At 37.9% G+C, this 25,158-nt stretch overlaps 1 protein-coding gene and 1 long non-coding RNA gene across 2 annotated transcripts; one reads left to right on the top strand and one right to left on the bottom strand.

Moving 5' to 3' along the window:
- The first annotated feature begins 11,807 nt into the window (after positions 1–11,807).
- LOC119087618 lies at positions 11,808–23,171 on the top strand. The gene is made up of 3 exons (XR_005091100.1): positions 11,808–11,990; positions 20,359–20,459; positions 22,332–23,171. It is a non-coding gene; the product is annotated as an uncharacterized LOC119087618 (long non-coding RNA).
- Positions 15,252–16,199, bottom strand: LOC114710948 (vomeronasal type-1 receptor 90-like). Its single transcript, XM_028895266.2, has one exon. It carries the CDS (start codon positions 16,197–16,199, stop codon positions 15,252–15,254), a length of 948 nt encoding a protein of 315 aa, XP_028751099.2.
- Positions 23,172–25,158: the final 1,987 nt, after the last annotated feature.

Below are 25,158 nucleotides of genomic sequence, written 5' to 3'. Positions count from 1 at the left end.
TGGGGTATTGTGCTTATGCAGCTCATTTACAAATGCAATGTATAAATAAGAAATGAGGTTAGTAGGTAGTCTATAATAATCAAAATTGTAGTCACATTAGGTATGTTTTCAAGGTTAAATGGATAAATTTAGATGGATAAATGGTTTTCAAACACTTCAAAGACCTAGAGAATATAGCATTTAAAATGTTTTGTTAACCTGAGGATTTTCATGACAATGAGACACCTCTGCTCCTGGAAGTGCCAATTTACTTTAGAGAAGATGATAGGCATTGAAGAAACTCCATAAGAGTTTGCTTTCATTGAAGCAAGATTAGCCATTTGGGCAAGAAACTGTTTTTACCTTGACTACTTAACTGTATGCTTTATAAACTAGACATGCAGGACCCATAGGAAATTGACTGCTGAACTTTATCAAATAACGATGGGATGGTACTTCAGGGTTCTTGCTTTATGGAAAAGTCTGCCAGACATTCTGCAGGACCCGGAAAAAAAAAAAGCGACTGATGAACTTTGCCAATACAAGGCAGGGCAGTCCTTCACATTTCCTGCTTCACTGAAAAGTCTGCCAGATATTCTAGACCTATAGACAGAAGATGGATGCCTCAATGTTGCAGAGGAGCTTTGGGTGACTGTCCAGGCAGGCAGATGTCTCTGTCATTTCTAGAGTTTTGGAAGTTGCTTACAATGCACTTCCTGTTTACTTAGGTAATATTACATCCTTCTGAGGTCTTTGGTGGAGGTAAAGACTAAATAATTAGAGTATCAGTTTTTCTTAGTTAATGATAGAAAAAAAATTAGTTATAAAACTTTGGAGTCATTAAGAAGGGGTAGATGGTAGAGTGTTTTCTCTGAATTTGCTAAACACAAATGGACTGAATATTGTAAATATAATTCTTACTTGATAACTGTTTTTATTGTATGTAGTTTTACTATGTTAAAGTTAATACCTTTCATTTTTATTTAGACAAAAAGGAGGAAATGTTGTGGAATATTATTTTTTCTTTTATTTTGTAATTTAATTTAATTTTACATTTCAGCCACAGATTCCCCTGTCCTCCCTCCTCCCGCTTCCCCCTCCCCCCAGTCCATCCCCCATTCCCATCTCCTCCAGGTCAAGGACTCCCCTGGGGATTCAGCTCAGCCTGGCAGATTCAGTCGAGGCAGGTCCAGTCCCCTCCTCTCTTCACCCAGGCTGAACAAAATGTCGCTGCATAGGCCCCAGTGTTACATGCAGGAGAAAGGATAGGTGAGGCTGACAGGCAGAGAGAATAAATAGAAGGAGAAATCTGGGAAGAGAGAACAAGGAGAAGAGGACACTAAGGGCTAGCCACCCAGCCACAGAGTAAGAGTGAAAGTAAGATATACAGAAATAAGAAAAGGAAAAAGTACAGAGGCAAAAGGTAGACTGGATAATTTAAGTTAAGAAAAGCTGACAAGCTGGCTGGAAACAAGCCAAACTAAGGCCAGGTATTCTTAAGTAAGAAGAAGACTGTGAGAGGCCAGCTCCCACATTTTAAAGGGTTCCTATGAGAAGGAGAGAGGGATAAGAAACTTTTAGATAGAAAGATATTGGAGAGGAGAAAGACAGAAACAAAGGATAGCTTCTAGAGGACCTGGATCAAAATCCACTGACCCCTTCTGTCTCTTCAAAAGGGATTTTTATAACATGCCAAGGGGCAGGGCAAAGGACCTCCCCCTTGCAAGATCAAAACACACATCATAGCCAAGTGCAGACCCTTCCAAATACCTGGTAACCATGCCCATGGTCAAATCATCCCCTATGCAACCCTGCTGGCAAAGCAACTTCAGATTCTTGGACCCTGAGTAAGTTCTCACTAGGAAACCTCTGTGAGTCTCTACAGAAGACTCCATGTGTGCTTTATTTGGGAGCTGGGTGGAGGCCCCCCAAAAGAACAAGGAGCCAAAGAGTAAAAAACAACCAACAACACAAACCCCCCAAGCAGTGGTGAGGGTTCCCTTTCCCAGCATCTTCACCAGCATTTCTTGCCATTTGTTTTCTTGATTTAGTCACCCTGACAAAATAGTTTTTAAGGGCAGAGTCAGAAATGGGAGTGTATCCCAGAAATACAGCACAATGTAGCATGTAGGCACGTGGCTTTGATATCTAGCAACACATAATTCTTTTTCATTTATGTAAGCTTTTGTTTACATAATGGTGTTATGTAACAGAGACCCAAATGATCCTCTCATGACTTTGTGAATAATCTTAATATGTAAAATGTCAAATGACCCATGCTAAAGTTAGAACCCTAATCAGTCATAGCTTCTCAATCTTATTTCTACACACACACACACACACACACACACACACACACACACACACACCCTTCATTGGTCACATATGTGTCAGTTACCTATAATGAACTTTGAAGAAGCTTTGTTGAAGATGTAACAGTCTTATTAAATAAGAAACACAGAGCCAAATGCAGAGTTAAAAGCCCAAGAGGTCAGAGCAGTAGCCGAGAGCTGAGACTAAAACTACCTTATCACCAGCCGCCGCTGACGCCCTTTCCCTGAGAAAGAGACCTACTTCCTGTGTGTCTGTCTTTTTATTGACTTTCTGTTCTGCCTTCTCATTGGGTGTAAACCCAACCACATGACCTCCTCGTCACTGCCTGTCTATATAGACCTCTAGATCTCTATGGTTGGTATTGAGATTTAAGGCATGTGTCTCCATGCTGGCTGTATCCTTGAACACAGAGATCTGCTTGTCATGTGATCGGGATTAAAGGTGTGTGCCACCCACATATACACAATGGAATACTACTCAGCAGAGAAAAACAATGACATTATGAGGTTTGCAGGCAAATGGATAGATCTAGAAAAAAATCATCCTGAGTGAGGTAACCCAGACTCAGAAAGACAAATATGGTATGTACTCACTCATAGGAGGATACTAGATATGGAACAAGGATGACTGGACTGCTACTCACATCACCAGGGAGGCTACCTGGAAAACAGGAACCCAAGAAAGACACGAGGATCACCCAATGACGAAGAAATGCCTGAGATCTACATGAACAACCTGGACATGAGTGGGAGTAATGAAGGGAGAGGATCGAGGGAAAGAGAGCCTGTGGGAGTGGGAGATCCCAGCTGGATCAAGAACAGAGAGGGAGAACAAGGAATAGGAAACCATGGTAAATGAAGACCACATGAGAAAAGGAAGAAACAAAGTGCTAGAGAGGCCCACAGAAATCCACAAAGATAGCCCCACAATAGACTGCTGGCAATGGTCAAGAGACAGCCGGGACTGACCTACTCTGGTGATGGGATGGCCAAACACCCTAATAGTTGTGCTAGAAACCCCATCCAACGACTGAGGGATCTGGATGCAGAGATCCACAGCTAGGCCCCTGGTGGAGCCCGGGAGTCTAATTAGTGAGAAAGGGGAGGGTTTATATGAGCAAGAATTATTGAAACCAAGGTTGGATAAAGCACAGGGACAAATAGCCAAACGAATGGATACACATGAACTATGAACCAAAGGCTGAGGGGCTCCTAACTGGATCAGGCCCTCTGAATAGGTGAGACAGTTGATTGGTTTGATCTGTTTGGGAGGCATCTAGGCAGTGGTACCAGGTCCTATCCTCGTTGCATGAGTTGGCTGTTTGAAACCTGCGGCTTTTGCAGGGACGCTTGGCCCAGTCTGGGAGGAGGGGACTGGACCTGCCTGGACTGAGTCTACCAGGTTGATCTCAGTCCTCCTGGGAGGCTTTGCCCTGGAGGAGGTGGGAATGGGGGGTGGGCTGGGGGGAAGGGGAGGGAGGCAGGAGGGGGGAGAACAAGGGAATCCCTGGCTGATTTGTAGAACTGAATGGTATTGTAAAATAAAATAAAAGGAAAAAAAAAAAGGTGTGCACCACCACCGCCTGGCTTCTGCTTTGGCTTGATATTAGCTCTGACCCCCAGGAAACTTTATTTATTAACATACAAATAAAATCACATTTCAGTACAAATAAAATATCACCATACTTTGTCATCTGTTTTATTTTCTTTTTCTGTTGATGTGATAAGATACTGTCAGAAAAGCAACTTTTGGAAAGAAAGATTTATTTTAGCTCCTAGTTCAAGGTACAGTCCATCATGAAGAAGTCAAAGCAGTCAGAGCCTGAAGAAGCTGGTCACATTGCCCTCTCAGTCAGAATAGAGCAGAAAATCTTTGGCCTCAGCTTGCTTTTTTCATTTTATACAGCGCAGGATCCCTGCCCAGGAAATGCTCCCACCCACAGATAATACGGGTTTTTCTACATCAATTAACTTAATCAAGATAATCCCTTAGAGGCAGGCCCAAAACAACAATTATCAGGTGATCTTAGATTCTATCAATCAGATAGTTAACACTAGCCATAGAATCATCCTACAAGCTCCTCACTAATAGGTTTTAATGCTCTTTGATTGTGTTAATGACTTATGATAGTTTATATTTTTAAATGGGACAGAGTAAGACCATTTTGAGCTGAAAAGTATCATGAGATGGCTTAAGTTTTATAAAAATAATGTTACAAACCTGTCATAAGAGGTGAAGCTAAACTAATCTTTATTTGCTCCAAAGTCTGTACATATTTATTGCACTAATGGTCAGTTCCTTTCAGAACAGAAAGCCAGGAAACATTTTCCTACTCATGAAGTCTTTTTTTCTTTAAATTTATAATTTTTCTTTTATTTTTGAGATTATAATAAAATTGCATCATTTCCCTTTCCTCCATCCAAACACTCCTATGTATGTACCCCTCTTAGGTCTCTTTCAGATTCATGACCTCCTTTTTCATTAATTGTTGTTACATGCATATATGTATATGCATGTATATTACTAATATAATATGCTCAGCCTGTATAATGTTATTTGTATGTGTTTCCAGGGCTGACCATTTGGTATTGGATAACCAATTAGTGTGTTCTTACCCGGGGAAGACTATTTGTCCAGCTCTCAGCTTTTTTTAGTTGCCTGTAGTTCTTTGTGTAGGGTCTCATGATTGTTCCCCCCATCCACTTTGACATGTCTATTATTGTTGTCTTTGTTCAGCTTATGTTTAGGCATTCAGGTTGGTGAGACTTTATGGGTGTAGCATCTGACATTGCTAGGAGACACAGTCTCACAGCAAACTCCCTGATCTTCTGGCTCTTACAATCTCTTCGCCTCTTCTTTCACAATGTTCCCTGAGCCTTATGTGTAAGAGTTGCTTTATAGATATATTCATTGGAACTGGACTCCATAACTCTGCATTTTGATTGGTCGTGGTGTTTTTTAGTAGTCTTCATTTGTTGCAAAGAGAAGTTTCTGTGATGAGGAATGGGGACTAAACTTATCTGTGGTTATAAGGACAAATGTTTAGAATGCTCTTAGGGGTTGTGCTGATTTAATAAAATGGTGGTTGTCTATTGCCTCCCCAAATCCATGGCTTCTCTAGCCCTGGGAGGTTGGTCAGGTTCCTAGTACAAGACAAGATTTTCTTCTTGTAGAATAAATCTTGAGTCCAATTAGAGAGCTACTGGTTATCATAAAGGTCCGTGTGCCACTGTTTCACCCTTAGGTTTATTGTGCCATGCTGGTCATTATTGTGACTCATAGGTATCATATCTGGGTAGAACTGTTGGTTGATTCCTTCTTTGGAGGCTTTCATGGTACTTCTGGTGCCATAAAAGCTAATCCTCAAAAAGAAAACATTTTGAATCAGTTCCAGTTCAGAGGCCTCTGGGCCCTGTGTCTGAAGTGCGTGGTGTCTCCAGCAATTGGGACTTACCTTCCACCTCTGAGAGACAACCCAGGGCAATAGCAACAGTCTGCATTGTTTTGGAGTCTCTTGGACAACCCTGTCCAACAACTGAAAAAAGGGCTTCTCATGCCTGGTGTTGGGAGTTTTGTTAAGAGGAGGGGAATTGCCAACTCAGATGAGAAAATTTCATTTAAATTATATCTATATTTATACATAGATTTACATGCCTTATGGGTGTTTTTGTTTTGTTTTTTAGATAATGAGTAGTATGATTTCTTACGAGTTTTTTCAGATATCCTTACTATTGTTTTACCCTCCTCTTTCCTTCATCTGTATTGATCTCTCTCCCCTTCCCTAATTAGGGCCCCCCATTTTTCCCATTTCATCATTCAGATCATGTATAACCTGCTATTTCCATCACTATTTGACAAATATTAAATGACTGAATATATATAGTCAGGTTAGGGTTTTCTATTTTGGTCCATTTGTCTACAGGTCAGTTTTTGAGTCAAAACCATATTGTTTTTATTACTATGGCTCTGAAATGGTAATCTACCAGCACTGTTCTTTTTGTTCAGGATTGTTGGGCTATGTCAGGTCTTTTGTGATTCCATAAGAATTTTAGGACAGTTTTGTCTGTTTCTGTAAAGAGTGAGATGAGTATTTTGACTGGGGTTGCATTGAGTCTGTAAAAAGCTTTTGAAAAAAGTGTTCATTTTCACAATATTAATTCTACCAATCCATGAATCTGGGATATCTTTCCATTTTCTAGTTTCTTTCTCTATCTCATTCTTCAAAGTTTTAAAGTTTTGATTGTAGAGGTTATTCACTTTCTTGGTTAGGTTTATTCCTACATATTTTTTTCTGAGGCTGTTGTGAATGGGTATGTGTCCAAGATCTCATTTTCTGTTGGTGGTGTAAAGAAGATCTAGTGATTTGTACAAATTGATTCTGTATGCTGCCACATTGATGAATTCATTTATTTCTAGAAAATTTTTGAGAATTTTAGGATAGTTAATGTAAAATATCATATCATCTGCAAATAAAAATACTTGAGTTTCTTTTCCTATTTGTATCCCCTTAATTTCTTTTCTTTTTCTTATCCTCCAGATAAGAAACACAATGTAGAAAAGGAGTTCAGAGAGCAGGCATTCATTCCATTCTCATTCCTGACGTCAGTGAGATTGTCCCACTCTTTTCTCCATTTAGGATGAATAATGTGGGTTTCTTGTATATAACTAGCTTAGTTACTGTTCCTTTGCTGTGAAGATACACCATGACAAGGCAACTCTTATAAAATACAGAATTTAACTGGGGACTTGCTTATCATTTTAGAGGTTTAATCCATAATCATCATGGCAGGAAGCAGACAAACTTGGTGCTAGAGCAGTAGCTGAGCACTTTACATCCTTATCCACAAGAAGCAGGTGGAGAGAGAAAGAGAGAGAGAGAGAGAGAGAGAGAGAGAGAGAGAGAGAGAGAGAGAGAGGAGGGAGAAGAGGAGAGGGGGAGGGGAGAGGAGAGGAGAGAAGAGAGAAGACAAGAGAAGGGGGAGGGAAGGAGAGAAAGAGACTGTACATGGTATAGGCTTTTGAAACCTCAAAGCTCACCCCCAGTGACATCTCCTCCAACAAGGCAACACCTCCTAATCCTTCCCTCACTGGGGACCAAAAGATTTAAATACAAGAGCCTTTGGTGGCATTCTCACTCAAACTACTACAATAGCTTTTATTATGTTGAGGTCTATTCCCTCTAGTCCCACATTTTCTAGGACTTTTATCATGAACTCATGTTGGATTTTGTCCAAGGCTTTTTTCTAAACTGATTGATGGTATTTATTTTTCTGTATCTATGATGATCATATGATTTTTGTTTTTAAGTCCATTAATGTGATTTATTACATTTAGTGAGTTGCGGATATTGAACCATCCCTGCATTTCAGATATAAAGCCAAGTTGGCCATGCTGTACAATATTGAAATATGTCTATATCCTGTTTGCAAGTATTTTATTGAGCAATTTTGAGTCTTTGTTCATCAGGACTATTGGCCTGTAGTTTTGCTGTTCTTCTTGTTGTTATATCTTTATTTGGTTTGGGTACTAGAATGATACTGGCTTTATAGAAGGAATTTGGTACTGTTCTTTCTGTTTCTTTTCTTTCTTTCTTTTCTTTTCTTTTTTTAAATATAGTTTGAGAAGGGCTGGCTCTACATCTTTTTTGAAAGGCTACTAGAATTCTGCTGTGAATGCATCTGACCCTGGACTTTTTCCTTAGCTGAAAGACTTTTAATTAGTATTTCAATCTCATTTGTTATGGGTCTGTTTAGGTTGTTGACTTCTTGGTTAATGTTTATGGTTTGGCTGAATCTAGAAATTTATCTATTTCTTTTAGGTTTTCCAGCTTAGTGGACTACAGGTTTTAAAAGTATCCTCTTAAAATATTTTAAATTTCTTTGGTCAGTTGTCATGTTTTCCTGTTCACTTCTGATTCAGTTCATTTGGGTCCTCTATTTCTTTTGATTAGGTGGGCCAAGTCTGTTCAATCTTGTTCATCATCTCAAAGAACCAGCTCTTATATTTGTTGATTCTTGTATTATTTTCCTTGTTCTACTTCATTTATTTCTGCTCTTGCTTTTATTATTTGTGACTGTCTACTACATTTGGTTTTGATTTGTTCTTGTTTTCCAAAATTTTTGAGTTGCATCATTAGTTCATTTTTTTGTGCACTTTCTGATTTTTTAATGTAGACACTTAGAGCAATGAATTTTCCTCATAGGACTGCTTTCAGTGCATCTCAGAGATTTTATTGTATTACATTTTCATTTTAATTTAGTTCCAGGAAGTTATTTCTTTCTTGATTTCTTCTTTGACCCAGTCATCATTTAATAATCAGTTGTTTAATCTCCATGAGTTTGTATATTTACTAGAGATTTGTATGCTGTCCATTTCAAGTTTATGGCATTGTGGTCAAATAGGATACAAGGAGTGATTTCAGTCTTTTTGAATTTGTAAAGATTTGTTTTATATTTTAGGACATGGTCTGTATCAGAAAAACTATGTGTTGCTGAGCAGAATGTATATTCTTTGGTATTTGGGTAGAATATTCTATAAGTATGTTAAGTCCATTTGAAGTATAATGTCAATTAGTTCTGATGGGGTTTTTTGTTGTTTATTTTTTGTCCAGATGACCTGTCTATTGGAGAAAGTTGGGTATTGAAGGCACCTACTATTAATGGGTTGATATTAATCTGTGTCTTTTAGTCTAATAGCAGTTGAGTTTTTGTTGTTTGTTTTTATGAAATTGGGTGCCCCTGAATTTGATGCATATATGTTTAGGATACTAATGTCTTGGTTAAATGTTCCCTTAATTACAATGAAGTGTCCCTATTCATCTCGTCTGATTAGTTTTAGTTTGCAGTCTGCTTTGTCAGATATAAGAACAGTGACATCTGCTTGCTTCCTGGTCCTACTTGATTGGAGTACTTCTGTTTATCCTTTTACTCTAAGGAGGTACCTACCTTTAAAGCTAAGATGTGGTTTTGTTTTGTTTTGTTTTTTGTAGAATATAGATCAATACATTTTGTTTCTTGATCCATTTGATTGGCCTGTGTCTTTTGAAGGAAGAATTGAGGCCATTGACATTTAAAGATATTATTGAAATGTATGTGTTGGTTGTGGTCATCATGTTGTTTTGGTGATATTGTTTATGTTAACAGTGGTGCCCTGTGTTATAATGATTATGACTTTGTATTTCTTTCCACAATCTTTTGGCTATGCTCATTCTTCAGATTGAACTATTGCTCACTCTATTTTCTTCAGGTTTGGTTTGTTGTACACAATATTTTTAGGTTGTTTATATCATGGTAAGTTTTTCTTTCTCCTTCAAAGATATGGCAGATAGTTTTGCTAGGTTTATTAGTCTAGCCTGGTCATCATAGTCTTTTAGGACTTGGAATGCATTTTTCTGGGCTCTTCTGGCTTTGAAAGTTACCATTGTGAAATCAGCTGCTATACAATGGATTTTCCTTTATATGTGACTTGCAGTTTTTCTCTTGAAGCTTTCAATAAACTTTCTTTGCTATGTATACTTAGTATTTTGACTATCATCTAATGTGGGGATTTTCTTCTGCTTGTTCCTATTTGTTGTTCTGTGTTCTTCTTGTATCTGTATGATTATAACTTTTCTTAGTTTGAGGAAGTCTTCTATGATCCTTTAGAAGAGCTGGTCTATGGCATTTACTAGGTATTTTTCTCCCTTGTCTATAACTATAATTTGAAGGTTTGGGTTTTTTTTTCATGGTGTCCCACATTTCCTGTGTGTTCCTTTTATGTCTCTGTCTCTCTGTCTGTCTGTCTGTCTCTCTCTCTCTCTCTCTCTCTCTCTCTCTCTCTCTCTCTCTCTGAGTGTGTGTGTGTGTGTGTGTGTGTGTGTGTGTGTGTGTGTGTGTGTTAAGTTTTCATATTCTTTTCTTACTTGGTATAGATTCTTTATCTTCAGGTCCTGATATTCCATCTTGTGCTTGATTCATTCTCATTACAAGGTTTTCCTTTAAGTTTTCTAGTTGAGCTGTTGGCTTTATCAATTCCATATTCACTTTATCTTGAGCCATATTCATATTTCTACCTTCTCATTGCAGTTTGTTCTCAAGTCCAGGATTCTCTTTGTCATTTCTATCACCTCATCTTTGTGTTTTCTTGGATATTACCCAGGCATTTTTTTCTAATGTTCTTTCTCCTTAGTTTCACTGGATTATTTCTTTGTGTCTTCTTTAAACTCTTTGAATTCTTTGACGTTTAGGATTGTTCTTTAAAAATCTGTTTCCTGTGGTTCATCTAGGTTTCTGTCTTTGGCGAGCATTTCTACAGGGCTGCTATGTTTGAAAGGAGAGATACTGACTTGATCTTTCATATTGTTTGCATTTTTACAGTGAGATTTGGATGTATGGACTGCTTTTGTTAGTTCTAGGTCTGATAAAGACAGAGTGGGTTGGGGCAGAAGATAGGCTATGTGGGAAGATTGGACTTAGAAGTTGGAAATGTCTTGGGTGGAATGATGTCAGGTAGACATAAGGACTGGGCAGATATACAGGATGTATCTCCTAGTCCAAGCATGGAGTATGGGAGTAGATCTGGCTGGATGGAAGGTTGGATGTGGCATAGGAGGGGACTGTGGGTTAGGAGGTAGATAGGATGGAAAAGGCCTAGAAATTGGTTGCAGTGCAGGCCAGGGTGGCCAGAATAAGCCAGGATAGTGGATGTGGGATCCAGGCTAGATCTATTGGGTTGTGGGAATGCATGGATGGAGAAGGTCAGGGATACTCACCAGGAAAGACCCTGAAAAAAGGTATGGGAGACTTAGCAGGGTGGAAAGATTGGATGTAGCACAGAGGGGACCTGTGGGTAGTGGTCTTGTGAAGTCTTTAATAAACTCATTGTTATACTTACTGATAACTTCATCAGAAATCAAAACACAAGAATCTAGCTTTACTAACACCTCACTTTTTGTCATTATTTGTCCATGATTTTAACTCTCCTCCATTTTTATAACTTGAGATTTAAAGTACATTTTAATGGCTTTGTTTGCTGGTGGGACATTTTCTCAAAAGCTGCTCTTGAGAACTAACTAGAGCTAAGTTGCTCAAAAGGAAGTTTGCTGCTTTTGCTTTTCATAATTACATGTCCTTGGATTCACGATTGGGACGTGAGACTTCTGACATGTTTTCTAATGACTAGAAAATTCATGTGACATGAAAGAAGGGTAGAAAATAAGTAAGGTGTATGGGGCATGGTGGGAGACAGGCTACAAAAACCTAATGGGCTCAGTGAGATAGATGTTAATGTTAAATATAGGGTAGGTTTCTTAGGCTGAATCTGAATCTTGTTGTGCATACCTGTGAGTCTGACTAGGAAGACAAATCATGTTCTTTCTCCTCTGTGAGGAGCTGGAAGTGGTTGAACAGGAGGTACCCTGCCAAGTTCCCTGATCCTCAGCATGCCATACTCTGGTCATAGTCATGGCCTTTGTTCTCAGAGTGCTATTCTTGGCTTTTTGTCTTGGTATAGGAGAACTGTGCTGTGATGGGTAAGGTGCAAACCCAACCTTATCTGCGTGGTATGTCTCCACCTATGAATCGTTAGCCAGGAAGCCCTTCACTTTGTAGGGCTTTTTGAGCAGAATCTGATTGATAAACAGATATCTCTGGACCAGATGTTTCCCGTGGCTTTGAGGAAAGAGGCCAGCAAATGAAGAGGTAAGTGACAGGGTGTGTTAGCAAAGGGTGGTCTTGACAGAATAGAGGATGATACAGGATTTATATATTTAACATGGCATCCAAAGTAAAAGCACAGTGCCTGGCACAGGTAGGCATGCCTTGGGATTTGAATGAAGGAATGGTTGTAGGGAGGCAGGGTATAGGAGAAGAAAGAGGGCTGTGCAGGGTGTGGATCTGAGGATCCTATATATACTAGCTGAGCAGTAGGTATAACAAGGCCTGGTGAAAGGAGCCCAGTGGACATTGAAGGAAGGTGTCAGAGCACAGTGCTTATAGTGACCCAGGTGGCACAGGCAAAGCCATGCAGCCTCTGCTTAGCAAAAGTACCTCTGCTCAGTGAACACACACACACACACACACACACACACACACACACACACACACACAATCTCTTAGGTGTGGGATATATCCATTTGCTGAATCTAAGTAGCTCTGAAGATCACTGGGGTGTCCACAGGTCACATAGACTGAAATACCATAGAATAGAAGATAGAGGAAGTTGAAGAAAGAACTGGGGACTTGGGAGATGGGGGTGTTGGAGGGCCTTCCCTTAAGGCAACTGAATATTCCTCAAATTATTCACCAATGATCATCTCATTAAATGTAGAAAAGGCTTTGTCAAAATCTAACACTTCTTCATGATAAAAAGTCCTGAAGAGACAGGACTACAAAAGATATACGTCAGAAGACAGAAATAAGGGAAACAACTTCCACAAGAGCCTCAAAAATGTAAAATATCTTGGGGTAACTCTAACCAAGCAAGTGAAAGACTTACATGATAAAAAATTTAAGACATTGAAGAAAGAAATTGAAGAACGTAACAGAAGATGTATAAGATCACCCATGTTCACAGATTGCCAGGATTGCTGTAGTGGAAATGGACATCCCACCAAAAGTGATTTACAGATATACTACAATACCCATCAAAATTCCAACAGTCTTCACAGAGCCTGATCATTTTCAGTTTCATATGGAAAAACAAAACACTCAGGATAGGTAAAACACTCCTGAGTAATAAGAGAACTGCTAGAAGTATCACCATCCTTGATCTCAAATTGTACTACCAAACTATAGTAATAAAGGCTGCATGGTATTTCACAAAAATGGACATGTTGATCAATGGAATGAATTGAAGACACAGACATAAATCCACACACCTATGCGTTAGAGGCACAAGGTTTCTTGTGCTCACAGATAAGCACTAAAAGAACCAGAAATGTTAAACACACAGGGTGGTCTCTTCAAGAGGATAGATACATAACGTTTTTCTGCACAGAAGGGTAGCAGTGGACATGGTTAATGTCCTGGTGACCACTGTGATATCTGCGTGACAGAGACCACACCAGATCCGCCCCCCCCCAAGACCCTTGCCTAGAGATTGTCTCAGTCAATCTATAGATGCTGTCTTTAGGGAAGATGTCACTTTTACTTTACAAATAGTTTCAATGTAATCATATGCTAAGCTTTGTTGTATACATAGGATTGAGTTAATTATCAATAGGGAAAATTTCACCAAATTCTGCTATCCTTAAATATGCCTAAAATAAACTACTCAGGTTCAGACTCTCAAAGTTTGAATCAACACAGGCTACTGAGGTGTGTTGAATAAAACTAACTTCTTGCCTCATCTGGATCATTACTCTGGATGTAATGGTTGCAGAGACCCCCACACATAAGGACAACTGATCTTTTATAAAGAAGCCAGAAATGCATGGTGGAAAAAATACAGCATCTTCAACAAATGCTGTTGGTCAAACTGGTGGATGCATATAGAAAAATGCGAAGAGAGCCATTCTTATCACCCTGAGTAAAGCTCAACTCCAAACGGATCAAAGACCTTGACTAAGGTCAGATACACAGAATCTGACGGGAGAGCAGAGAAGAGCCTTGAACTCATGGTATAGGAAAAGTCTTTCTGAACAGAACACTGATAGCACAGACACTAAGAAAAGCAATTAATAGCAGAGATCTCGGGAAACTGAAAAGCTTCTGTAAGGTAAAGAAGCCACATTCAGACAAAGCAACAGACTAAAAAATGCGAAAACATTTTTACCAACTACATAACTAATAGAGGACTAAGCTCCAATATATATGAATAACTTAATACACTGGAAATCAAGAAAACAGGTAACAACTAAATTAGGGTATACTGGTGCACACCTGCAATCACAGAGTTGTAGAGGCAGTGACAGGACAATCCCGGGGACTACCATACTGGGCTATTTGGCACGACCCACATCACAGCGAGAGATGCTCTTTCAAAATACAAGGTAAAGAGAATATGAAGACAAGCCAAGGTTGTCTCATGGCCTGCACGTGCACATGCACACAAATCCTTTGTCTGTGCAAACACACATGCAATGCACACACACATAGAAACACATTGTACAATTTGTATGTATATATAAACATTTTCAGTAACCAATAGTATTTCAATAAATGTAGATGAAATGAGTGCAAATAAACAGGCACATGAAAATTTCATAGACTCATTAAGTAACTGTGGTAAAAAAATGGAAATTTTAAATTCACATTATTTTTACGATCCAGAGAAATTATAATGAGGAAACAGAATTAAAGCTACAATAGGATATTTAAACTATTCTGGAATGTTTAGAATAAATTAAAATATTTTTTTAAAAAAATCTTAGAAAGTCACTATCAACAAGGAGCTTCCTTGAATAACCTCAGCATCTAGGGAACATTTATGACATAAAATAAAAGGGAGCAAGTAAGAGAATTCCTGTGGAAACAGCAGCTTGTGGTGTACAATGAAGTTTATAGTACTTGGCAACAGAAATGTCACAAGAGTGTATACAAGTAATACCACACATTTTATTCCAATCATATGAAGAATCATGCTTTGCTACTTGTAAGAAGAATCTGTTTTTTTTTTTTTGGTTTTTCGAGACAGGGTTTCTCTGTGTAGCTTTGCGCCTTTCCTGGAACTCACTTGGTAGCCCAGGCTGGCCATGAACTCACAGAGATCCGCCTGGCTCTGCCTCCCGAGTGCTGGAATTAAAGGCGTGCGCCACCACCACCCGGCAGAAGAATCTGTTTTTAGCGGAAAAAATATTGGTGTTGTACCAGCATGACTCCTTACAACTATATAAATGTCCAGTGCAAGGGGGCTGGGCCAATGACCTCCTCCGACCTCTGTTGGAATGAGGAATTCACACATACATGCATGCTGGCACTACACTCATACATATAAATTGGTTTTTTGAATGAAGAGAAAATTTAACCTTTTTTAAAAATCTGGTGGCGCATTGCCTGCAAGTTTTTCAGCATATTGATTATTCTGTAATCAGAACTGATTTGTACCAAAGGAGTAATTGTGGGATAGACATTCATCACAAACTTCTGAAGAGTCAAGATGACTGGGTTGTATGTCCATAACAGGACTGAGGTGGTTGAGATGATGAAGTCCACCCAGTACATGACCACAAAGAAAACCACCAGCAGCAAGATGGTCTGGGTGGCCCTCTTCTCGGGGGATGCTCTTGGATGGCTGATGCTGTGAAGATGCTTACATTGCCTCTGATGTCTGAACAAGATAATCACCATGTATGCACTTGTGGTCAACATAACTCCTACAAGAAAGACATCTCTGGAGACTGCCACTGTTAAAATCAGTGCCCTGGTGATGTAGTTCATGGGGAAGAGTGAGCAGGATTCAGTAACCTTCATCTGGTTGCTCTCACTCACATTGGTAAAAGCACCAACATAGAAGATCCACCTACTACTGAATGACAAATTGAAAGACCAGAGGTAGAAGAAAGCATACATCATGTATGTTTTTAGTTTGTGTTTAAATTTTGCCAACAATGAGGTACTGGGACTGATAGTGACAGCCTGGAACACACTCAGGAGGCAGGTGATGCAGATGGAGAGACCTCTCATCACTCTGTTCATGTAAAAAGTTGCCTTACATTTGAAGTCATTCTCAAGGTTCAGGGACTCAAATACGTGTGTAAGCCAAATATCCCCTCCAATGAGGACCATTATTATGTGGATGAAGGTCAGTTGATAGGAGATCAGGTCCATGGGCTTAGGTCTGTGACACAGGATTATGAAAGTGTAGAAAAAAAGGAGAAACATATTGGCTATGACTCCAAGTCCAGATTGGAAATAAAGTATATTCTTTAATGAGGACATACGTGGAAAGTGCATTCTTCTTAACATCATAGTGGAAGTATATTTCATATACGTGGAAAAAATAATAGAGTATGCATCAAACTTGTGATTCACTGGTCAATATGTCTATACCATCATTCTGTTTTACCTACTTATTCTTTATTAACCTGTCTCTTTAACTTTTGATGTTCCAGACTGGATATCATATATTTCTATATATTTCTCCATGTATCTACCGGTATATATAGCATACTAGAGATAATAAAGGCATTCAAAGTTGCATCCGATACAGAATGCACACTTTGTGTGCCTATATTGCACCTGGGCCTTATGCCTTTGAAATCTAATCCTATTGATTTAAATTGCCTTGTTTTATAGTTAACACCTAAAATAGTAGTAAGGAACACAGAATATTAATCTTATCTGTACAACTAAATAAAAATTATGTTGATCTGGGAAAAAAATCACAAAAGAAATCCAAAAGAGTGAGGTGAGTCAGCCTCATATTTCATAATTTCAATAAGCTCTATTTTGCAACTAGGCCATGTTTTGACTCGTAATTCTAGTGGAATTACAATGATAATTCATGATAATCTCACTATTTTAATCCACAAAATGTCTATCTCAATTCATCTGTTTTTATGTTCACTTTTCCATGGAACCTTACATCCCCATTATCTGGAATTGAAAATATAGATACAGTTGGAGGCCATTATTGCACTTTCCACACCCTATTAATTGTAACCATTATGTTTATAAATGTCCCTAGGTGTCTCTCAGCTTACTTCCCATCCTGTTTAAAACTTTTGTGAACTTTACCTCGGGTTTAAAGAACTAACTCCCAGCTATAAAGACAAACACTATTTTTCTTTTCTTGTGGTGGAGTGGGTGGGTAGTAAATGGTTAACAGTGTGATTTGTTATAGCTTTTTCAGGCATCCATATTGCTATTTACCTACCTCCCACCACCAAAGGGGCCACCTTCCTGTTTTCCCATTTTCCCTATCAGATCCCTTGTACTCTGCAATTACCCTTACTTTTCTCCTGCCTTCTTCTGGATGTACCTCCTTCTCCCTCCCTAGTGAGCTCCCATTTCCCCACATACACTCTCAGATCTCCTGTATTCTACCATTCTCCTTTACCCTCTTCCCTGCCCCTACAAGGCGCTCCCTTTTCCCATTTCCTTGATCAGACTACTTGTACCCTTCTATGACTTGTCCCCTCTCCATTGTTCCCTACCATCCCACCCCTATCCTGGCAAGGTTACTCTGCTTTCTGTAGTTGCTACAGGCTATGTAACCTGAAGATGTGGAGCTAGGAGCCTCCAAGAAGAAAGAACACGTGACTAAGACAAACACTATTTTCAACACACTGGGAAAAATGTGAACTTGCCAAAGATGACCATATAGTGATCCAGTTTTGGAATTTCTGTTTTAAAAGAGATTCCTTCCCATGCTGTGGAAACCAAGGCCCCAGTGTTATCAGAGAACATCAGCACCAGACAGTGTTTGCAGTTCCACTCCACAGTCTCACCTTTGGTGCCTATGTTAGTTATTTGGCCTGGTTACCAGTGTCGTTATTTTGTCAAATTACTATAATTCAGTGCTTTAAAATGAGCTTCGTGATTAAAAAAAAAAAGAAAGAAAACTGATACAATGACTCAGATTCTTGTGAGAAAAAGAGTGCCCAATTGTATTTTCAAGTTCACTCATATATTTCACATTTATAGTTGCATGCACGCATATATGTATAGAAATAGTACAGGAGTTAGTGGCTGATGACCCTCTAAAAGCTCCCTATGAATACAAGACAATAAACCACATTTGATATCACACAAATTTTGCCCTTTAAAAGCTTAACCTAGTAAAGGAATAGATTCATCCCAATTGCCAGAGCCAAACATCTGATTTCCCCACCAACATGTACTTACAGCAGCTGCACTATGATGTTGCTGGGAATCTAATTCAGGTTCTTTGCAAGAGTAAAATGAACTCTGAACCACTGAGCCATCTCTCCTGGATTAGATTCCCAGCAATGACATGGTGGCTCATAACCCTCTGTAACGCTCATTCCAGAGAATCCATTGCCCTCTCAGACCCAGGCATGAAAGTGGAGCACAGACATATATGCATACAAAGCACTCATACATGGAAAATAAAATAAACCTTTTTAAACTTTCATTCTTCTCTCATGCATTACATCCGGACTGCAGTTTCCCCTCTTTCCTTCCCTCCCCTCCCTCCACCTCCTCTCTCCCCTAGATCAATTCATCCTCTGTTTCCACTAAAAAAAAAAAACAATCTCATAGCCAGCCTCCCAGGGATATCCACCAAACATGGCCCAACAAGATACAATAAGAATGGGCACAAATCCTCCTATCATAGATGGACAAAATCATAAATATATAAATAAATAAGTAAATAAGTAAGTAAGTAAATAAATAAATAAATAAAAGCTCCAAGGTACCATTTAATTCAAGGCTTGATCTCCAAACAAAAAGACTTGTAGCCCAATTACAACTTTAAAAATGCAAATGCACAAACCATATATGTACAACTATTTATTATGAATTAATCTATTCATAGATATTACTAAAAATAGTAATTAATATATTATTAATATACAATTCCTTAATGTCTCATATGTATTGTAAGTCATACAAAAAGATGATACTACAATCAGGTAGAAGAGAGTAATCTCAAATGTTTTTTTCTTATCCCAAAGTTGAGCGAGCACTTCAGCCCCTTCATTTCCTATCCATAGCTTTGTAAATGTTTATCCCATGAAGAAAATGACACATCTTTATCAAGTGTCATCCATCTCTTAGGCTCACTGGAGGTGAGACTGGACCAGAAATGTCCATAGCTACTATGGCTACAAGCTGAGGTGTTAACACATATATGCATTGAGAAAAGTCATGTTTTATTTGGAAAAAAAATGCAACACTGGGGTAAATCTGCACATTCTAGGAAAGCACTCTAAAACGAAGGCATAACCTGAAGCTCTGAGTATTTGTCACTTGTTTATTTTCTATTTATGCTTTTACAGACCTCACTATATAGCTGATGCTGGCCTTGAGCTTGCTATGTTGTCCAGGATGTTCTCAAATTCATGTTCCTTCTGCTTCTGTGTCTTGAGTGCTGGAGTTACTGGTGTGCACGCAAATCCAAGATGTTTATTTTAATTTAAATTTTAAGAATTTATCAGACATTTTTATTTGATAACTCTGGCAGTTTCTAAATAGAAGATTCAAAACATCTATACTAATGTAATGCTAACCAGGAAGTCATAGAATAGATTAAAACACCAGAGATAAAATCTACACAGTAGTAGAGTGCCGAGGAGAATTAGACCCTCTGTGACATGCTGGAAATTTACTATCTGTATACATACCTTGTAGTCTATAGGTGTGTGAAGGTCAGGGCTGCTCAGGCCACAAAAGCACTGGAGCACGTTTGAAGCAGACACTGGAAATGAAGGTTATTGCTATTTCTGGTTTTCACAATAGTTTAAGTTGTAAGTACTAAAACCTAAGTGTACCAATAAACATTCATAATTGTGAAGAAGCCATCACTATTGAATTGACCCAGACTCAAAGACCAAACAGTCTGCAGGCAGCTGTCTGGAAAGATGTATAAAAAAAGGAACCAATGTAGAGTTGCATAGTTCCTTAGTGCATAGCTCTACATTCTTCTGAGAAACATCACTTTACCCCTTCATTATCACAGCGTTTTCACAGCGTTTGATTTTAAACATGAATTTATGATGCTTTGAAGAGATAATAATATGATAGACATACAAATATAGTAGATCAAAAGTATCATTTTCATTTTTAAGTTTTACCATAGTTAATGAGTAATGACCACAAGGTAGCAGGACTGCTCAGAGAGAATACAGAGTGATTGTGTGACTTTCAGGTGACAAGATACATGGTGTTGGCTGGTGCACGGTCCACTGGCGCAACATTAATAAGTCTTCAGGAATCTCAGGAAGATGAAGACCTTAGCCACTCAAATTAGGTCCATGAAATCTTTATGAAATACGTAATGCCAGCAGGAAAAAATAGTGATTATTTTTCATAAAGTATGAATTCATAGTAATTGCCTGATAATCAAATAATTTTAGTGCATAACTTATTCTTTGGAAATTGAGTTTAGCACAGATGAAACTGGAAACACACAGACACTGACTGGAACATTACATTCTCACAGTTATGAGCCAGTTTCCCTAAGATGAAGCAGCAGCAGCAGAACATCACTGCAGAACCTGTGAGGAAGCAGTCACACCACAACTGGATCACATGTCACACAGTGTAAGTCTGGGATAGATGTGAAAATGTTCAATCTAAGTGTGTGTGTGTGTGTGTGTGTGTGTGTGTGTGTGTGTGTGTGTGTGTGTGTGTTAAATGACTGGACTGCTGGGCCTGAGACTAGAGCAATAGCATATTGTGTGCTGGAGCTGCTATCATGAATAACTATTGAGCACTTGAGTGAAAAACTGAGAGTTACATCAAATATGTTCATGAAATAAAATGAGCCTTAAAGAAAATGGAGAGTGTGTCCTATATTTTATGCTTGACTTGACCAGATCTGTGGGCCCTGCCTAGTGCATAAGCACAGATTTTTAATTTGCATTACTCAAAACAAAGTGAAAATTCTTTAATGCTTGCAAAAATAAACTCATGTTTCTGTCATTTGTTTTTTTTTTTTTTTTGTGGTTTGTAGTTTGGATACTCTATGGCCAGGGTTGAATGACATTTACTGGCATCATTTTGTTCTATATTTTAAAAACAACAATTTCATAATTTTACATTATCGGTTTTCCACTTTAATTTTGCTGTAGTGTGTGTATGGGGGTGTTACATAGAGTCTCATTCTGTAGTGCAAACTGACTTCAATCAAACTCTTGATGTTCCTGTCTTAGCCCTCAAAGTGTGCCATTACACCTGCCTTCATTTTCCATTTTAATCTCCTGTATAAATTAGTAAATGATATTCTAGCAAAACTAAAATGAACTTGTGATAGCAGCTAAACTAAATTTACTTGGCATATTTTGTGAATGTGTATTTTAATGAGCAATTGTATTTTGTAACTATTAGAGAAAACCTTGGGGATTTTGACTTTGAGTAATTTTATACTATTTGAGAATTGAAAATATTTTTATCACTGCTAATAAAAAGCTTACTCAATATTATATCAGTATCAATGTTACATGATTCAATTTAAAAAACGTAAAATATTAAAAATGAATTTACTTTAACTTAAAGAGTGGAACTGCTGCTGAAATTTTACAGTTTACATTTTGGTAAGAATAAATTTACAAAGGTTTCATAAATAAGTGAAATGAGACTTCCAGATACTTCGGCAGTAAACAGAAAAGATAGAGTTTATTAGAAATCATTGCAATAGAGTAAACAATTTTTTAAACTCACTGTATAATGTTAAGAACATCTTATGTATTACTAGGCAGTGAGTTGAAACTTTCCTTAAAAAAACTGGTACGTATATGCAGACTTAACAGAATAGAAAATTACTGATAAGCACTGAATTAGTTAATGTTTGTGGTATATTTATAGCTTAAGTTTCATATAAATTAATGCATACACTCAGTTAACTTAAGAAAAAGTAGTAAAATGAGAAAATACAAAATACAATTTAAATGTATCTTAATATATAAATGTACTTCTGCAAAGGACTAAATGTGTGTTCTTCGTTGTTCATCCTCTTAAGTCATTTCGGGTGTTTTGTGACAGGAATGGAAAACTAACACAGTTGGCATCACCTAGATGGAACCATGTTCTTAGAATTATTAAAGCACACACTCACGAGAATCCATAGTCAGATACACTCACTAAAATACTCTATTTGGTGTTACTTTTTATGTATGTACTAGTGTATATTCATTGTGAAAAGAGATGGGCTTCATGACATTTACGTTCAATATATAATATCCATTGATCGTCTTCACCCTATTGGCCTTTCCTGTCTCTAGCCACACTTCTGCTAGGCCCTGTCCTTTTTCCAGTAGCCTCTTTTCTACTGTCATAGAAAGTGAAATCTATGTTCTTTTACAAATCATTGCCCAGATGTTTTATGTCTACAAGCATCTGCTGTGTTTGCTTGTGATACAATATGACTCAAAAGTACATTTCTAAGCAGAGAATTCTCTAATCATTTTATTACAGAAAATCCTGATTCACTTCACTGCCTACTCACAGCTTTCACTATTAATGAAAAGAACAACGAACACTCACCTGGCCCGGCCTTTGATGAACATTCATGTAGAATGAGGCCCTAAGAAGCAGTTATAAGGAAGAAATGTCATGAGATCATCTCCCTCTAGACCCATAATTATCATGTCCTCTATGGAGAGAAGTTCGGATCTTGAGGTTGTTAAATAGTGGTATCATCAAATGGAAGAGTGAACTTTCCTAATTCCAGGAAAACAGTGGAGTAGGAACAGCTGAGCTCTGGGTTTCCTGTGTGTGAGCTCTTCTCCCTAGGCCATATCTGTCTGTATGGATGAGTTGATCCCAGTCCTTGTGGACAAAACAAAAGGAAAAATAATAATGTCCCATTTAAAAGAAGTAGGAAAACATTTTCACTCCCCAAAGGCATCCTCTGCTTCCAAAACGTTCCTGAAAGCCTCCTTGCTTACTTGACAGTGTCTTCGGGGTCTCACCTGGAAATTAACAACACTTTTGTTAAACTTAAGAAAATGTCACCTCCTCCAAACACACTTGGGAAACATAATTTTTCTTAGAGGGCACAGACGTGAAGCAATATAATCAGCAGATAGTGAGCTGTGGGACTAAGGATGTAACTCAGATGGTAGAGTGCATGCCTAGAAAGTATTGTTTATGTGGGACACCATGCAGAAATCAAACTTCACGTTATATGTACAGGTGAAGGAGAAGAATCCCAAGTCAATGGCAGACACAAGACCTGCAATAAGATCACAGAAGAAAACTGTCCCAAACTAAGGAAAGAGTCACCCATACAAATACAAGAAGCACACAGAACACATCAAAGACAAGACCAGAAAAGAACACTTCAGTGGCATCTCATAGTTAAAACACTAAGTATACAGAACAGAAAAGTGGATTGAAAGCTGCAAGAGAAGGGCTGCAGGTCACAGCTCAAGAAAACCCACCAAAAGAACACCTGATTTCTCAAAGGAAACTTTGAAACCCAGAAGGGCCTTGAACAATACATGCCTAAATGACAACCAATCTAAAATACTACACCCAGGTAAACTACTGCCATGGATGAAGAGAAGGAACAATTTTCCACATGATAGACAGCCTAAAAGTTTTATGTTCAACAAACCAAACCTAGGGTAATACAGGGAGCATTATTTTGGGAAAAAAAAGAGGAATGAGCAAAACAGAGACACTGTGGAAATACATATGAGCCATAATTATTAAGACATAAAGTCCCACTGAGAACACAACACCAAAAATCAACAACATGATGATCAGAACTAGCACACATATTGCAATAATAATTCAAACATGAATGGCCTCAATTTTCCAATCAAGTCAGAGAGTGCCTGAATAGATCAAGAAACAAAATCTATCTGTTGCTTGCAAAAAACACATTTTAGTTATAAAGATAGGCACCACCCTAGAGTAAAATGATAGACAAAGTACTCCAATCATATGGAACCAGGAAGAAAGCAAGTGTTACTATCCAAACATCTGACAAAATAAACTTTGAACTAAAACTAATCAAATGAAATAAAGAGGGAAACTTTCTAATCAAGCATTCTAATCAAGGAAACTTAATCAAGAAGACATTACTACCTTAAACATATGCACACCAAACTCAGGGACACAAAATTTAAAAAACAAAATCTATTTCTGGGTTAAAAGACAAAGATTAACACTAATCCATTAATATTTGGTGAATTCAATACCCAACTCTCTCCAATAGACATGTCATCTAGACAGAAAATTAACAGAGAAACATCAGGATTAATTGACATCACACATCAAATGGGCTTAAAAATATCTACAGAATAGTCTACCCAAATATTAAAGAGTCCACATTTTACTCTGCAGCACAAAGACCCTTTTCTAAAGTAGGCCATACATTCAAATGCAAAACAAACCAATACAAATAAGAAAGAAGAAAATCACTCTTTGTATTCTATATGATAATGGTGCAATAAAACCTAAAATTGACAGCACACGAATCTCTAGTAAAACTCAAACTCATGGAAATGAAACAATGCCTTATAGAATGATGACTGTGTTAGAGAAGAAATCAATAAATAAAAATTTGTGAAACTAAATCAAAATGAAAACAATGAGACATAATTTCTGAGATACATTGAAAGGATATCTGTGCATAAATAGTAACCATTTTAGAAATGATTGAACTTGTGATATGAAACAGTTACACATTGGGCTAACCTTTCTCCTAGAGATTTTCTAGTTGGTATTACTGACATGTGGCTTATTTTACAATGTAGCTAGTTTGGTTTCAATTTTGTTGTAAGAATATTGAGATTTATAGTATAGAATAAAGTAATTATTTTCCACACACTAGCTATTACAGAAGGTATCACAATACTTCATTTCAATCTATATTACAGAGCCATATTAGGAAAAACAACATCGTACTTGCGCCAAACCTGACAGATAGATCAGTGTAATAACATAGGAGATACTGGCATGAGGTCATTAAGTTGTATCCACTGATCATTGACAAAGATGCCAGCAATACACACTGGAGAAAAGCCAGCCTCTTCACCTTTCAGTGCATGAAAATATTATGTCCGCATGTAAGATACTTAATCTATAGCCCTTTATCCACCCTCAAAAAAATTAATTCCAGGAGTCTTAGACACATTAAGACCCAAATCTGAAACAATTAAAGGAAAAAGTAGGGGACATTTCAACATATAGACAGACAAGTTTCTAATTCAGACTCCAGTTGCACAGGGAATAAGGCAAAAAAGTGAAAAAAGGAATGTCATGAAATTAAACAGCTTCATTGAAAAGGAGA

This window comes from Peromyscus leucopus, chromosome 3 (assembly GCF_004664715.2).
Source record: "Peromyscus leucopus breed LL Stock chromosome 3, UCI_PerLeu_2.1, whole genome shotgun sequence".
Classification (NCBI taxonomy): domain Eukaryota; kingdom Metazoa; phylum Chordata; class Mammalia; order Rodentia; family Cricetidae; genus Peromyscus; species Peromyscus leucopus.
This window is presented reverse-complemented; position numbering and strand designations above follow the sequence as displayed.

Bases quoted from the DNA above. Each gene is read 5' to 3' on its own strand.
- LOC114710948 (XM_028895266.2), bottom strand. From the start codon at position 16,199: ATGATGTTAAGAAGAATGCACTTTCCACGTATGTCCTCATTAAAGAAT.